This window comes from Gymnogyps californianus, chromosome 5 (assembly GCF_018139145.2).
Source record: "Gymnogyps californianus isolate 813 chromosome 5, ASM1813914v2, whole genome shotgun sequence".
Classification (NCBI taxonomy): domain Eukaryota; kingdom Metazoa; phylum Chordata; class Aves; order Accipitriformes; family Cathartidae; genus Gymnogyps; species Gymnogyps californianus.
Window position 1 is genome coordinate 42,005,533 of NC_059475.1, and position 18,242 is coordinate 42,023,774.

The 18,242-nt window shown below is 36.7% G+C and overlaps 1 protein-coding gene across 5 annotated transcripts in view; it reads left to right on the forward strand.

The window, feature by feature from the left end:
• NPAS3 (neuronal PAS domain protein 3) overlaps positions 1-18,242 on the forward strand; it is a 611,537-nt gene that overhangs the window by 170,573 nt on the left and 422,722 nt on the right. For 3 of the 5 annotated variants that reach the window (XM_050898265.1, XM_050898264.1, XM_050898266.1), the window contains exon 2: positions 12,531-12,775. In XM_050898265.1, coding sequence (XP_050754222.1) covers positions 12,531-12,775 — 245 coding nt within the window. Of the gene's footprint in view, positions 1-12,530; positions 12,776-12,887; positions 12,939-18,242 lie in introns of all 5 variants that reach the window. The other 2 variants (XM_050898262.1, XM_050898263.1) reach the window with 1 other exon arrangement.

Below are 18,242 nucleotides of genomic sequence, written 5' to 3' on the forward strand. Positions count from 1 at the left end.
AAAATGTTAAATATAAAATTAATTCCTTTAGGGACTAAGCGCTTTAACCCTTATGTAGCTTTTCTTTTATTTATTCATTTATTATGAATGGAATGGAAGGTAGAATGGAAGAAAGAGGACAATATGGTTTTTTGGTGGGTTTCTTAGGTTTCTGGGGCTCGTTAATGTATTTCGTACCACCTGAAGAGGTTATTTTAAGGGCATGAATATTATTTAGTTTGAATCTGCGAGATGCACTTTGTTTTTAAACTATCTTTTTATGACAAATAAAAACTGAAATTTTGTAATTAGAGCTGAGGAGAGACTTGTGGAGCACTGTGCACAGTAACATGTTGCTTCATAAGGCTTTTTTTACTAACCTGTAAACTATAACGCTAGTTGTGTGCTGGTGGAAACACATACATATGGTTGCCTTGACATTCTGCTTAAAGTTTGGGGAAGGGTTCCCTCTTGCTAAACTAAATGTAAGATTCTGCAGTATTTGGCAAGTCTTTCGTGTTAAGTATAGCCTAATTCCCCCAAGAAACAGGTAGGAAGTAGAAAGCTAGCCTTGGAAAACGCATGTTAATACTGATTTATGGAAGAATGATGGGGTTTTGTGTATTGTTTTGAGTTTGGGGTTTTTTGTTAAGTATTGTTCTGTGTCCAAGTCTATGCGCTTGTCTGTTTTTATTTCTTAAAACTTTATACGCTGCTGTAACACTATGAGTGGTATCTAAGCCGTTACTTTAGACTTGAAAAAACAGGTGGCCTAAAAATTGCACGTTTTTTTCTGTTTGATGAATTACTGTTTTCTGGCCAGACTTTTTTTTCCCCCAACTTCTTCGGCCCTTCACCAGTGTTTGCATGACAGTTACAGAGTTGCCACTTGTCCCAGAGGGTTAAATAGAAAGTGAATGTAGTCCCTCTGCAAGGGAAGTCAGTGGAGATTGTAGCCTTTCCTGGAATATGTAAGTGGTAGTAAAGTTATTTCACTGGTGGTATGTGTGAAAGAGACACCTGCTTGTGAAAACCTTGCTGTCTTGTGCTCTGCTGAAACTAATTTACACTAAACTGCTCAGTGTTCAAGCCAGGGGGCTAAAAGTGAAAGGCCTTGCAGCTCATTCATACTCTACTGAGGCAATGGTTCAACAGCTAATGCTGCACCTTGGAGAGTGGAGCTTGTGCTTCTGGAAAAAAGAGCTTCAGTAAATCCATCAGTGAGCTCCTGGAGACTTGCACAGGCAGCAGGGTCTTCCTAATACTGCAAAAGAAAAATTTTGCACGCACTGCTTGGTTTTGAACATTCAATGGGATGTATCTACACCACCACCCAGACTGGTTGTTGCATATTTATTTTACTTTTTAGATGTGCTGGAGGTATTTTTACACTAGGTAGTTGGAGTATCAATGACAGAGTGACCTCTATAGGTTTTATCACAGGCAGCAAAAAACATGCAGGGCTCAGGGCTGACATTGGTCATGTAGCTCATTGTCTGTCCTGCTGAAGTTATATTGTTGTCAGTTTTAAGATAGCTCAGTTGTGTCTCTGTAAACTGCAGTAGCTCCTTGGGATAGCAGTGCCAGTGTATCCTATATCCCTTCAATGCTTCTTCGCAAAAGGTCTTGTCAAGACTCCCGTTGGTAGGGTTTGAAAGTACAGCTTGCATATGTTCAGCATAGACCCATCAGTGTAAGCCTAACTTTTAGATGGGAAGGAGAGAATTATAAGAAGATGAGGATGATAATTGTAAGAGTGGGTAGGGAGAAAAAGCATGTTATTTTCTTCAGAACAGGTCTTGGTATTATAGTAATTGAGAACACACCACCAAGAGATGATTTATGTGGCAGCAGTGAAAGAGAGAGGTTGGAATTCTTGCCTTTTTTTCCTGGCTCTGGGAACTAAATTGGAGCGGATAGTTACAGAGAGCACAGCCAACTCTAACAAAATCCCTATTTAGGTCATCTGTAAAGAGCAAACATGGGATGTCTGAATGCAACATTGTGCTCTTAGGCCTTTCAGCAGTAGTAAAACTTCATGGTATATATAAACTACCTTGTGCAGACACAGCTTTTATAAAAAAAAGAAAAAAGAATTTTTTTTGTTTTTTACCTGTGCAGCTGTTTATGCCAGAGCTACCACTGGTAAAATAATGTTATGGAAAATAATGGCCATAGCTGATATAAATGTTCCAGCAAAAATTTCTGCAATAGCTCTGATATAGGTGAGGAAAATAGCAGCTGTTTACTCATTCTTTAAAATATTAATTCAGAACCAGATCAAAAACTCCTAATCTGAATTGTTCCTTCTTAAAGACAGTACTCACGAAAGGAGTATAATCAGAAATTTGGATTCTCTTTGTTCATTTCAGAGTGATTTATTAATGTAGTAACTGCTACTTAGCCCAAAGTGTAAAGTTTGTATTTCAACTGCGATATGCTATATAGCATATTTAATGTGGTATACGAGATAGCTTTAGTCCGGGTTCTCCAAATATGCTATCTGCCTTTGCAATTTAAAGTACTGCGTTTACTTTCAAGCAGGTAGATGTGATATGCAGTGACTTTACATCTCTCTTGTCCTCTTGTTTTCCCCACATCACATAATGGGTGCAGTTTTTCATATATTTGTGAGATTGCCAACATTCAGGGCTATAGTCACAATCTGGCAACAGTGTACCTGTGCTATTTCTTTGGTTACCCATAGAAATACTGTAGTAAAATTGCACTTCTTGTCTTAATGCTGAATAAATTACTTCTTTACATATTCAGTAATATATTCTCCTGTCACATAACTCTTGTTATTGTTAATTGGAATTGCTTATGCTCATTGAGGGAAGAATACTTTTCATCCTGTTTTGAATGAAAATCTGTAATCTTGAATTTGTTTCTAAACTTCAGTCATGAGGAGAGCAGTGCAGGAAATTGCTGCTGTTCCACCAAATTAGCTTCTCAGATATCCTTTTAATTGGAGACCATAACTCAGATTCTTAGTATTTTAGGAAGCTGAACAATACAAATTGAAATACAGATATTTCCAGTAAGGGCTCAGTTCAAAGAAGGCTTTTATACACAGATGAGTCTGCTAACAAATAGCATGTCATATGATAATGAGACCATGTTTTCTTCCGCAGTTTCACATTTCCTAACTGCACTGCTGTGAAATAAGTGGAGTGTTTATCTACTCTCTCTTAAACTGACAAATCTCTGCTAGGGACAAGTGTGCCCACTATAGACAGAACATAGATATACAAAAAAAAGTCTAAACTCTCGATCAGAAAAACACCACTTCCAAATGCAATATATTACACTTGTTCAGAACATTAATTTCCGCCAAAGTATTCTGTTTTTAATGTAAAGACTTCAATTTATGTTTAAGAACAAGCAAACTATAGTACTTTGACAGCCGTTCACACTTAATTTCTTTGCATTAAACCAACAGCATTCTTTTCCACAAACATCCATTGTTAGGACAATGCTCTCAGACGGAATTTATGAGAAATGGAATTATGTTACCAAGGAGATAGCATTTACTATAATGAAGAGTAGATCCTAGAAAATGGCCCCTTTTACAGCAGCTCAGAACAGAGCCACAAAAGCAATTGATTGGTCTTGGCATTTAGTCTTATATCAGCTGTGTCATCCATAGCTTCAGGAGTGAGAACACTAATCTGAAGTGACATTTCTGTTCTGGCGGGCTTTTCTGCCCTGATGAAAGCAATTACTTCATTCCTAAATGATAATTTGCAGGAGTTTCAACCACTTTAATTGATAATTTTTTGTTCTGAGAAGTTCAATTGTGAAGTGATTAGCTGATTTGGTAAATAGAAATTTAAGGTGTGAAATGTACAAGTTGCTCCAAGGTAAAGTGCTGTTTATTGGGTGCTGCAAAATTGCTTGATAAAACTGCAGTTTCTCTATTATCATGAGGCTGGCAATTGCTTAGTTCAACATAGGAAGAAAAAAAGATCAAAACACTAGTGTTCTGGTTGTAGAGTTTGGGTTTGAACTGGTGTATCACAACTCACTTAATTGTTGCTGTATCAAAGTGTACATTAGTTTTAAAAGAATGCGTAGGATGGCGAGTTTGTAATCCTTAAAAACCTGCCAGGTTCCTATTATTATGTTCTAATGACTCACTTTGGAAGTAAATCCTCTTATTTAAACATTGCAACAAAGGTGCTTATTGGTGATAAAACATTCAATTTAATGATTAGTTCAAGCATACACAAACCTTTTCATTGAACTATGTTTACATATTGAAAATAAAATAAAAGAAACCTCTTCTGTCAAACAACAACCCCTAAAAACAACCTCAAGTCTCACTCATATAATAAAAAGCTTGGCTTAATATAGGTATTAGTTTTTTCATAAGTTGCACATTATTTTTACAATAATTGTTAAAGCACATTTGGCAAAATGTATTTTTGCTATCTACAAGGAAAAGAGGCTTTTTAATAGAAACCGGTTCTGTGGTATTTTCCTATATAGTGGAAAAATAATGGTCATTTCATGTGTTAAATGAGAAATATAAAGCAAAAATGAAGGTCAAACTGATTTAGCACATCAAACAGTCTTTGTCAGCCAAGCTTAATATATCCTGAGTTTGTGGAACAAATGAAATTTTGCTGCTATGTTACACTTTGCTTCCAAACAACCATTACAACTGGTTTTATATATTGTGTGAGCATCAGACCATCAAACAGTGCATCTTTACTGACGTGTTGCTGCAGTGATGATCTACAGCAGCAATCTGCCATTTATATAAGGGCAAAATGTGCATCTATATTTAGTTGTGAAATTGGCCTATTATACTCTTGATGTTTACAGAGGCTAACATAAATTAATGATGACAGCTATGAGCAGTGCATTAGTTAAGCAGCAGAGTTTTTACCTTGAACTTGAAGGTTCCAGCTTTAACTTCCAGCATATACTATACGGCTTTCTTCACACATTAAAGGAAGTCTTCGGAAAACATTAATTTTTCTTGGACAGCATTAAATGGCTTCAATTTGTGGACTATGCCATTGATGATAATGTCAGATAATGGTTTTGTTTACATTTTTGGCAAACTTTTGCCCCCTAAGAACGGTGATATTTATGGTGTGGCAAAAATGAATGCCCCTGGAAAGTGTTTGCTCATTGAAAGGGTCTGATTTGACTGACTTTGAACTTAGTCAGATGTCGGATATCCCTTGTCTGATGAAAAGAACAGTTTGAGGAAGTAATGTGGCTCACTAGGTTATGTACTGCACTTTCACCTGAAGGTCTCCTCATGCAGCTCATGTCAGAGCAAGTATAGATACTGTAGTAACTATAGATTCCAGTTAACTATGACCACAGATCTGACAAATATGCAGGTGTTCAAAGGTTCACGAGTTAAAATGCTGAAGTCTTTGATGAATTTTTGATGGATGAATTTTTAATACAGGTCGACCTTTTTCCTTTGAGGCTGCATGCTAGATTAATTGATAAATAGTGAGACTGAGCAATGTTCGGATCTCCTAAGCAAACAAGTAGAAAAATCCATAAAAATCTCCCATCTGACTTCTCAGATGTACTTAAAAAAGAAAGAAGCAGCTAAAATTTAATGTGGCTTTTGATTCTCCTCCTTTCCTCTTTTTTGGAGGTTTTACCCTCACAAAAGTACTCTTCTCTTTTAAACAGCGTAACTGTTTTTTATTAGTCTTGAAGTTCTTGTACTCTCAGTTCAGAAACAATCTGTGTGAAAAGGAAGTCTATGAATAGGACAGCAGAAAAAAAGAAAAGCAAAGAAAGGGAGAAAACATCAAGTCAAAAAGTTGTCCCAAAAGAAAAAAATCCCCAACGATAGCAAAATAATGTGTAGAAATTAGAGGTAAACACATTAACATACTTTCAGTATCAATTTTTCAGAACTAACTGAGTTAGTCTTAGGAAGTTGGAGAGGATTTTTTCTTCTTGTAATTCACATCTACAGGAACATTAGCTCTCTTGCTTCATTCTTTTATACTCACATGTATCTACTATACTGAAAAAATATCCAGTTTCATGCATATTTGTGAGCTCTCTAGAGCATAACATTTAGAAAAACAGAACAATAACAAAAAACTTTGGCAATAGGAGGCTTTTTAGGCTCCTGGTGCCACCAGTGGTGATGCTTGACTTGCTAGACTGGACTTTTCAATTGCAGTATATGCAATTATATAGTGCAGGTTACTCTGCTTTACTTCCTCCATCTTTCTCCCAGTCTAAATCCTTTTTTGGAGTCTGAAAATGTGCACTGCTGTTCAGATGAATATCCACTTGGATTGAACACTGTTTTTGAGATGTCACTATTAACGAACACTTTTGAAAAAACCTCAGGCGTAAGAAGAGTCACATAGAAGCAAAATAAATAAATATCCCAAATCATTGGGTCATTTCCATATTGATGCTATTCCATTCTTTGAACAATTAAGTGTAATTGTCCCATGAGATCAGTGAAATGAAAACAGATTTTGATAGGCCAGAACATGGCCTATGGGTGGCCACCTATAGTGGACTTGGACATTATCTTAATGAATTGCCCAGGCATTAAGAATCAGCTTTTCTGTGTATCCGTTGTTAGAAATAGGCTTAACTGCCCTCATTGTTTGCACTGGTCAGCTTGAAGCCCCAGAAAAGATTCTTCTCAAAAATGTGGCTGAGGGATCAAGTAATAGATTATTCCTGTAATAGATCAGAATGTATAAACATTCGTATTAGTTAAATTGTGATACTCATCCACTACATTGCATTGATATAAATACAGAAATGATGTAAATAGGTTATTAAAAAAAAAAGGGAAGGGGTCTAAAGTTGATCTAAATATAAAAATGTCCAAAGTATGACAATACTATGTCATGTCATATAGACACGGTAAGAACAAGATAAAAGGATCTGTCTAGTGTATCTCATATAGAATTGCACAAATGCACACCTGTGGACTCAGGAGCAGCGTAAATTTATTTCCTTATGTAATACTACAACTAAACTCAATAGCAAGTAAGCATTCTTCTTTTCTTTATATTGGAAAACAATGTACACAGCAGGACGTACATAATTGAAAGTCTCTTTCAGGGGGTTGATGGGGTTGGATCACTTAGCTCCAGTCCATTTTTTTTTTTTTTTTTTTTTTTTTGGTCACAGTTTCATTGTGTGCTCTAATGTTGCACATCCTTTCCATATATCTGATTTCTTTTCTGTGAAATGTATATAGCATCCATCTGACTACAGCCTTTGGAGAGTTGGATAATGTTTATAGTGGACCTTTTGATTCTTGAATTTAAAAGACTAGACTAATATAAAAATACACACACGCACATATTGCTTCATTCTCTATAAAGCTTGTTATAAACATTATTAGATATTGTTAAGTGTTATTGTACTGTATCTGGTTTTGCTGCTACTAATCCATATTGTTGTTAGAGGCTTAAGAAATTTGCTGGTGGTCGATAACAGCTGAATTAACAAGTATGATATTGTTTAGTATTACAAGAAAAAGTGCTCTGTTCTGGTGTTCTGTTGCGCTTGTAAAGTTTCTCCTGAAGTCAGGGAGGATTTCAATAGAATTATCGAAAATACTGTGCATCCTTTGTGAGAGTTTGCCATACTTCTTTGCTTGTAGTTAATGAAAATGAGCAAAAACTATGACAACACACCACAGACAAGCTCTCTGTTGGCTGGAGCCTTTGTATCTGGAGCTCAGCAGCCCGTCTGTCCCTCAAACCTTGTTTTATGGCCATCGCCCCAAATCCAGTCTCTGCTTATGACAAGTACAGTGAGGGTACCATAAAACCCCATCGGTGCTGTTATGTGGGGCTGAGCAGAGGGAGACCGACATCTCTGAGAAGCCCCACTTGGGGGGCCTTGCCTGCGTCAGGTTTAAGGGAACAGTGTAGATGAAATGTAAATGCGAGCTGCCTTTCTAAAACCGGGCAAGTCTGAGATATTTCTGCTTCCAAACCATGTTTTGAAATTTCATCAGAAATATTTATTTGTAACCACAACCATTCCCCTGTTTTCATTCAAAATGCAAACTCACAGAATTAAATTATTTCACTGATTTTTACTGCCCAAACTGAGACACAGAAGCAAGGTATTGATATGCTAAAAAATCCTTGCTAATGTAGGTCACTGCATCTGTTGATATGCTGTAACATGTTTGATTGCCATTATATGCTGCAAAAATTAGGAGCTGTGATTGTCCCATCTTTAAAGTGACAGATGATGATCTGTCAGACATGTGGAGGTTGTGGGTGTGCACACAGATATGGGTGCATGTATATGCTTATGAATATAAAATACATAAAATGATGTGAAATAAAATATGAAGCAGGTTAAGCTTGGAATGACCACAAGCACAATGAAATCGCAAGTGAGTTATGAGTACCAATAAAACTTTTATGCAACACCGTATTATCATGTCTTCTGCATCTGCTGTGTCTTCAACAGAAAATCTACTTTAGAAATGTTGTGTATACTATTTTAAAATTATATGGTAGTATTTATTGTACCCTTTCATCTGTAAAAGCCAAACCCCCTTTATATCAGTCTATCTGCAAAGGCCCTAAAAGGAAAAATAATATGTATTTTAGAAACCTACTATCTAAAATAGCATTAGTTTTCTAGGCATTAAATATCCTGTTTATATGGTACTGCATCTCAGAATTATCAGGAGCTAGCAGCTGGAAACCTCTTAGTCTTCTTTAGTGGATTCAGTATATGGAAATTCTTTGAGAAATGTGTTCTCAAGGGAACGCATGAAGTTTTGCCATTGTATGACGACATCATCCTTTGATATCGTACAGTGATGCACTCTGATCCAATTATCTGAGCTCCTTCCCCTTCTCCACAGAAGGCAAAGAGGGAGCAACATTTATATCCCTTGGGTATATTTCCCACTGTTACTTTCTTGTTGCTACTGTGGATAGCATATGTAGATTTGCTTGTCTGTTGGAGGACCTTCTCTATCATGTAAGAGATCTTCTCTTACATGTGCAATGCTTGCTTTCTTGGTGCTTTCTGAACGTTTTTGAAAGCCACTTAGTAAACATGGGTATAGTTTCCCACACTCTTATTTTTCTCATTAGCAGGAGAGCCTGCAGGTATTTCTAAGTTTTTGCAGCCTGATACTCTAGCAAGTTCATTTATGTTACCAAGAACCACCTCTAATCCTGATATATGACAGGACCCAAGATGAGTTTTGCTCCTGTGTCAGCACCACTGCTTTCTGTTGTGAGCTTCACACCTCTCTTTTCTAGCATCCTCTTGGGATTATCAGTGCCAGCACTTTGCTCTGTTAAGAGCATCTGATGATGAAGCTGATGTTGCCTATCAGAATCACAGGTGCCAGAGAGGATTAACAGTGATGTTTAGGTCATATCTAATGAATTCCTGCATCCTGCTGAGGAAATCACTGCTCCCAAATTAAGGACCAATTGTATCAGCGTAACTGCAGTGTCCGACGCTACAAGTGTATTTCCCTAGTGGAATTATGTAGAGTAGAAATTAGGGCTTGCGTGCACATTTCGACAGACACTGTTTCTAAATTTAGCTGAATGCACTGATGCCAAGAGGAGAGTGCAACAAGTTACAAACTCCTTGACTTGAGTCACTCGGTGAAGCTTCTACAAATGACAGTATACTAAATGGCTGGGAGGAAAAACATGTTATTGATAATACTGTTTCTCAGGAGTTTCTTTTGTATGTCTATTATATCAGCTCCCCGTCCCTTGTACCTTGGGATTTTTTTAATTGTAGAAGTTTGAATACACATAGGTGGCTTTCAAAGGATGCTGTTTACTTACACAGGTAGCCTCACTTTTCAGCTTAATTGACTTCCATTGCAACCTGTTAGTGATCCAGTAATGCATTATATAAGTTTACATTGCAATATATTATTCAGTTTCAGCAGTCTCCTGAACCCTATACAGGACTTGTAAACCCTGGATTCAGTCTGGTGTTGCTAAGGAATATTCTGTCACCATTCAATTTCTAACTTATTTCAATTTCAAAAGTTGCTGGGATCTGTAACGTTTCTGATTTGTTTTACTAGGGATCTCCAAAAAGCTCCCTTCTTACATAGGGGTATAATTAAGTGCTTTGGAAAGAAGGTGTGAACCTCTTGGTGCAGACTTTCAGGATAGATCTAGAATCTCACCTCTTCTGGATTCCTGAAACTTGATTTGGGGACTTGAGGTCCTCAGGCTTGACTTCCAGAGAAAAAAAGTGTGATGACAAGTAGTAAAGCCCATCCCTTGTGCCATGAAAATGAGCTTTCACTTGCGAGCAATAATAGGGCAGAGACACTTGCCTGCCTGTCCCTTATGTTACTGTTGTAGGTATTTAACTTGTATAGGATATCTTACTTCACTGAAACTAATTGGACGGTTCACACCTCACAGAGCTGTAGCTTCCAGGTTTCTTTATATACATAAAATATTTGTATCAGCTATATTTAATGCAACTTTTGAGCGATTTTACACATCTATGATGGTAGATATTTAAAACTTGATGTTCGACAGAGATGCATCTGCAATGAGCATTTTGAAATCTTATTTTTCAGGTACTTTTCTCCTAGAATATAACTTACAAATCTAGCTGCTAGCGGTCTATATAGAGTTCATAAAGACAAGTATGTACTTTAGCGTGGGATTCAGTAGGATGGTATATCTGTACCTGTGGGTAAGGATGTGCCATTTTCTCCCATATCTTTATCTCACCATCCCTATTTCTTAGCCAGGCTGTCTTTTTAAATATAATTGCTATTAGTATAGAATTGTGTAGGGAATGTAATTTGCTAAGCATTCTCAGGGAAGTGTGATGGAGGGATTTCATTTGTGTTTTAAGGGCCCAGCTGATCTGCCCTTTCCAGTCTGAGGTGGCAGACAGCCACGAAAATGCAGGTGGTTAAGAATATTAAAGTAAGAGAACCTCTGTAGTTTAAATTATTTCCCAATTAGAAAGACAGGTAAATAGAGGTCTCAGAATCATGGTATTAGATCAGTGTGCCTAAATTGTACTGATCTACTTCATATGCCAGACTGCTTTTGTAGATCTGGCCATTATGATCTTTTTCATTGATAAAATCCAGGGTTTCAGGAAGGGTTGTGGAAGTTTGAGAGAAGCGTTTGCTGTTCCCTTATACACTGGTTGAATTCTAGCTCTGTTGTAAAGCGATGACTAGTTAATGGAATTGTGGCTGTAACTTCATCAAATTAATAAGTAAACAAATGAAGCAAAGGAAAGACAGTGTTTTTGTGAGAGACAAGAACAGTTTCTACTCACCTTATGCAGTGATTGGCAGACACCAACTCCAGCATCAGCACCAGCCTCTATGCACCAAGGCAGAGATACGGTCAAGCTTATCATACCCTGAGTTGAACACTCTGTTCTGTCTCAAAAAAACAACAACAACAAAAGTTAAAAACCCCTCATTAAAAACAAAAGAGGCAATATCTGTTCTTTGTATTATCTACACATTGACTCCTGATCTTTTGGGAAGTGTACTGTACATTTCTTTGTCTGCCCCAAACCACGCAACAAAAAAAGTTAATCCCTTTTCCCTTGCAAACTGTATTATTATGTATTGAAACCAACTGAAACGTGAGTTTCATTTGAGTTTCAGGGAAAGATCGGGAGAAGACCCCAGTGGTTACCCGCTGTCATCACAATGTGCGTTCAGCAGTTTTACACCAATTAAACAAATAGCCCAGGAGTAAAATCTGAGTTACCTTTAGGTGTTGCGTATGGATGGTAGCAACTGATATCTTGATGCAACAGGACTGAACGAATGTCTTTACATTTCTACCTGCTCAGTGTAAAGCAGAAGGTCCCTTCTGACCAGAAAGTTGTCAATCTGACATGTATGTGGTAGTGAATTACAATCAGAAATGTGAAGCACATAACTGTATTAACTGCTTGCTCGCCCCTCTGACAAAGGTTGCTGTTCCCACAGCAAGGACAGCTGAACAACTCATAAAGAGCAGCTTCATGAAATCCAGGAAGGTTTACGTTATTACGCCAGACTTAAACTTCCGTGGCTCAGAAGCTACTGTACAACCTGTGTGGTCTTCTTGGCTGCGCTGCAACCCCTGTCAGAGGTGGCACACACTTCAGTCATCTGCTTTTAACCTCCTTTTCCCAAGACTCAGACTTTGGCACAAATTTAGACAAAATTGGGTTACAGTGGGTCAGGAGAAGCAATGACATCTATGCAGATAAACCCCATATGTACACAGCATTCTTGGGAATCTTTTCTTGTGACTGGCAGCAGAAAAAGAAAGGGCAGGCTAAGAAGGAAGTGGCTGAAATGAGTTAGGAGTAGTTACTTAATATGTTGGCTACCACTGAAACGCAAATATTATCATTAGTTTTAATCACTCAAAGACTGGAGTACCATTAAATATATCCTGAAATCTGTACATCCATACACAACAGCATTTTGAAAATGTGGTAATTTGTATAGACCAGCAGTGAAAAAGCAAATTGGTTGAATGTGACAGAACACTAATATTGATGAATGTCCTACTTTGTTTATTTTCTTTCAGTTTACAAGCTTTGAGGAAGGAAAAGTCCCGAGATGCTGCTCGCTCTCGACGGGGAAAGGAGAATTTTGAATTCTATGAGTTGGCAAAGTTGTTGCCACTGCCTGCAGCCATTACCAGCCAGCTTGACAAGGCATCCATCATCCGACTTACAATTAGCTATCTGAAAATGAGGGACTTTGCTAATCAAGGCGATCCTCCATGGAACTTGAGAATGGAAGGACCTCCACCTAATACATCAGTAAAAGGTATGGAGTAAATATGTTGTATAGTATCGAATATGGCAGCCTTTAGTAACCTCTAAATTGAAATTTTTACCATCATCCTTTCTTCTTTCCCTGCATATCAAATCCTTTAAAGGGATACAAATGTGGAAATCTGAGGTCTGCATGAGAAAGACACCATGTGAAGGTGAAATAAACCTCTTATTTTATTTATATTTTATTTAATAACGAACCTATTCATGTAACTATTACAGCTGTAAGTCTTCTGGGTGACATAGACTAAATTGTTTAAAGTTATTTAGCAATGATTGTGTTGCTTTGTGTTATTATATTATATCAGGATGCGTTTGAGAGGAGCATGGCATTATTCCTTAATTTGAGGACTCTCAATTCTCTGGCTAAACCTTAAAGGCAGAATCATGTATTTCTGAAGTTCAAGAGCATCACATCTGAATTTTTAAATCTTCAAGTTAGAGATTAAGATTTTATTTATCATCTTTTAATGTGTATAGAAATTATTTTGACTTCTGAGCCAGTAGGCATCTATCAACATTTCAGCCAAAATAGACTGTTTTCAATATTAAACACCCTCTTTTCATGCTCAAACAAGAAGTTGGGCAGCAAAATCAATGTTTTGGACATGAGTTGCCACAAAAGTCAGGTAACAGAGGAATCAGACAGTTATTTTAGAGGCTCTGTGTGTGTTGGTGCTAAACAGTGTTTCCAACGACTTGTGTAAACTGGACATTTTTTTGTTTTTTGTTTTTTTTTTTTTTTTTTTACTCATGCTACTTATGTAGATGAGTGTGATCTTGGTGTCTGATAAGTATTTTAAATTAGGGAGCAAGTTGTATTAACAGAACTCAAAAGTTACCAAAGCCTGGGAATTGTGGTTGTCCTGGCTTTGACAGCACAGAAAACTACCCTGTTTTATTTTAGCTACTGATCTCACATTTTGGAGGAAACGTATTTTGGAAAGAGGCATGTGAGATTTGAACACTTCAGTTTTTTTCCACACATTATGAAACTTAAACTCTTAATCTACACTAAACTAGATAGACTGTATATAGCATGAGGCAAAAGAAAAAGCCACCTTTAAGGATGGAGGGAGGAGGGGGAAATAGAATCTTATTTATCAGCCCACAACTGCCCATGAAGGGTTACTGGTATTGATGGTGCAAAGGGCTTTTAGCTGCTCTTCCATTTAAAGGAAGTAATATTAGTTAAGGAAAGTTATAATTTTCAATGGACAGAGATAGACATGGAGGGCAAAAACCAAAAGACTTTCAGGCTGATGATTTAGTAGCTGGACATATTTGCATCATTGGATATATTTAATTTATATTATCTGCCACATCATATATAATTTTCATGGAGGAAAAAAAAGGTAATAATTACATCATCCAGAGCATGAGTATAACATGGTTTGTCAGGCTTCTGATATAATATGCAAATGTTCCCTATTTTTTCAGGATGAGAGTTTATTCTCAGGCAATTAAACAGTGTTTCAAGGCAAATGTAAAGTGGACTCTGCTATATTATCTATGATCTGTCTGTTAAAATAAATAATTTCTCCCAAAATTCCTGTAGCTGACGGACATACAGTGCTTCTACAAACTGTCCTGTATTACGGAAAGTGTGATCTCTGCAGATCTCTCTGTATATTTTCAGAGTATCTGGGATCTGTTTTTCATTATCCTCTTGTGGAATATGTACCTGAATACCAAAGCTTCCTTTTTGTGCAAAGATTCTAATGAAGAAAAGAATTTTAAGGGAGAACAAAACCTTATTCTTAGACAACAGCATAAATAGTCTGGCCTAGATTAATATGTTTCGCCCTATAAAAAGCTAGGTAAACATCTAACATCTTTTCACCCTATCTGATATCATAATCCTGCTCGTCCACCCATTTGGTGATATGGTTCCCATTCCTCTAGGCATAAGGGGTGTGGAGGAGCTGGGGAAGGATTTTTGCTCCACCCCCCCACCCCTACCCCTAACCCCCGTTTGAGTACTTGGCTTTATACTAACTAAGACCGTATTATTTATGTGTCAGTATATTGAAATAGTGCTTGATGAAACGATGTTTCGTTGTATAAGAATTCCCCATAAGCAGGTTTAACTGTATAGTACAGGTATGTTTTATTACTTCACCAGTTCTCCTTACACAGAAACCTGTTAACACATTCTGATCAAACATTCATGAAATTACATCAAAAGAAATTCATTTTCATTTATTAAGGTTGCTTTTTGCTGCCCTTGAAGAAGTTCTTATGGATAAACAAGCTCACATAAATAGCTTGTAGCTTCACGTGGAGCATGGCTGATAATCCTACAATAAAACACTAGACATTATACTTTGTGCGTGCCCAAGCAATCTTCTGAATAGACTTAAAGGTATTTGGAAAATTATATGAGAGGTACTTGCGTCTTACGTTGCATAGGCAACTGCTTTTTTTTTTTTTCCTTCCCCCAAATGTATCGGTCTGCTTATGTTAATAATTAAATTTCAAAGCTTAGTTTTAAATTTGTCCCCCAGTACTGTACAGCAATTTAATCATTTTAATTTAGTATTTCAGGAAGGTCCTTTACTCTGCCCTGTATTTATCATAGCTTTTCTTAAAAGTCTATAAAGGCTGATGAGTTTGTTTTCTTATGCCTGTTGTGTAGCGATCACTACAAGTTGTGCTTGCAAATGAACGCTCAGGTAACTCCATATAAAATTTTCAGAGTCAATTACTTCATGGAAATATCTTGAGCAATCGGAAAGTAAAAGATAGTTTTCTCCATTATTTTAGAAATATCTGTATTGTTATAATACAGATCAAATCTACAATGAACATTATGCATTATTCAAGAAATGACCAGGCATTCTCAGCAGTGTTTCAGCTAAATAACTGATGATTGTAACCTTTAAAGAAATCTCATTGTGGTGACTATTGGTAAATCATTTCTCCATTCATAGTAATCTTTATTTAGAGGCTATCTAGAAACCATTATATCTTTTATTAATCTTAAAAGCAATAGCCAATGATTTGACATTTGCTAAAAATGGATAAATTTTCCATCTTCTAATACAGCAGACTTCAGTCAATTTTTTCTGGTACTTTGTCTAAAGCTTTCTGTATGTAGGAAGTATTAGTCCTTGTAAGGAAATACACACACAACTTGCAGCAGATGAGTTTAAAGATTACAGTTCTTAAAGACCAGGACATGATTCTCATACAGCATAAAATAATAAAAAACTTATTTAGAGTCAGTAGGAATAAAATTGTTATTCTTTGCATACTATATACGTTATGAATAACAGTACTAGTCTCCTCTGTTTCCATCCCTCCAAAAGTCTTTTTTTGACTCCCAGTATTTAAGGTGTATGTTCTGAGGAGAACAGTAAATGAGCTGCTGATCAATTTTTTGCACTCAAAGGTGAGTTTTCTGAAAGTTCTGATCTGGGAATGGAAGTATTTTTATAGTATATACTGTGTGTTCAGCCAGTAAGCGGTGCTTTACATGGCATGGCACTTGAAGTCTTGTGTGTTCTGATTGCCTGACGCATACCAGGCCCTGTAGTCCTTTTCCAACATCAAACTCTTGTGAGAACCTTCATATTTTGGAATATTGTCTTCAAATGATTGACTCCAAATTTCTTTATATTTTTAGCACAAACTGTTGCTGAAAGTGTTCAAAGATCATGCAGCTTTTTATGTTCTTTTCCACTATGTCACAGGTGTTTTTACCAAGCCATATTTTCTTCCTTTTTTTCAAGTGAAGAGAAGAAGGGAGAGGAGGAGTGTGAGGCACCGTGATGTTCTCTGGTGTGTTAAATGTGTTTGGCTGATGTAAAGTCATGCCATATATTTCCTTTTTGGGCAATCTTTGGGACACTGGTGCCGACTCGGGACCACTGTCACTATAAAAAGAAGGCTCGTGGCTCTCTGTCTTGAACAGAGTTCCCAGCATTTGCCATTTCTGTTTCTTTTGAAGCAGCAATTAAACCCAGTAGTCTGTACCTTATTTTACAAATTCTTGTCTTGGAAATTTGCCATGATGACATCAAAATAGTTATTAGATTTTCATTCTTTTTTAGTTGAAGTGAGGTGTTCATTTCTGTCTTTGGAGGTACATGTGTTTGTGCAAGGCCATGAATCTAATTTCCTGCTGAATGATGTGACATATGGAAACTAGAGTATGTAAGACAACTTTGGGCATGTCTTTTCTTTGAATGAAAAAAAGTAATTGTGGGATTATCCACGATCTCAAGTTATAAGTGGGTTTATCATGAGCTTCATTTTTTTTTTTTAAGCCAAATCTTTACATTTTATGTTACTTAAGTAAAATTATCTTACTTATCTTCTGCTGTAAGAGAAGAGGTGAATGAGAGATTCTAGCTGAGGAGTGTAAAGGACTTCAGTAAATAGTACTGACCAACTGGTAGGTTGCATGAAGAATGTCACTTTTAGTTTAGCCATCTCTACTTTTAGCGTTACATGTTCTGCAGTTAGGTAGTTTTACACATCTGTGTTCTGGAATTAATATATATCAGTATGAAAGGAAATCAGATGCTGTCAAAAGTGTTTGTGGTGAACTGAAATTTTTCTTGTCCAAATTGTTCTTGTCCAATGTAACTAAATATGACTCTGACATGTTCCTTGCAATAAAGCATTCAATGTTACTTCAATTCTGCATTGGTAATGAAATAAAAATGTTTTGATAATCACAAGAAGAAAAATTATGCTTTAAAACAAAATTACGCCTGTTTCCTTCACACTAGCATGTTTTTCAGAGGATCCATTCTCAACATAAACGAAGTATGTAAGCATAGGTTGAAAATGAGCTTGATGTCTTATCATACTATGGAACTTGGGGAGGAAATAAGTCCAGCACTTTGAATTCTCTGGGAAAGAAAATAAGCAATAATGATAATTGGAACGTATGGTAATTGTTATCCCAAATGTCAAGTGGGATTACTTTCATTAATTTAAATACCTTCTAATAATTTTTATGTTGGATATGTATGCATTTTTAAGAGATAAATAAATGGTTCTCTTCTGAATGATCTCATTGTGGAAACCCTTTAAATAACATTACCTGTTGTTAGCCTTTTATGTTTTAAACTGAGTGTTATCTTCTGAGCAGGAAACGCAAGATAGTACAAGCCTGTCCCTGCCAAACCACACAAGCCTTCCACTAAGACCAGCCTTCTCTTCTGAACCACCACACAATTCTGTCTCAGGGAAGCCACCTATAGGGGCAAAGAAATAAGAATTACTTTCTTACTCAGTGTTTGTGGCCTAAGACATTGTTTTTCACTGTTAGACATGAAAAGATCAATCAGATGAAAACAGCATAACACAAACGAATTGGCAGTATTGCTTGTTATGAAAAGGGTCTCTGAATCTGGCCATCCTGCTTTGTGTGGAACTTCTGCTCTTGTGCTGGAGAAATTTTGATAGCACTGTAATTTATTTCTCCCTATCTTGCAGGTGTTTTT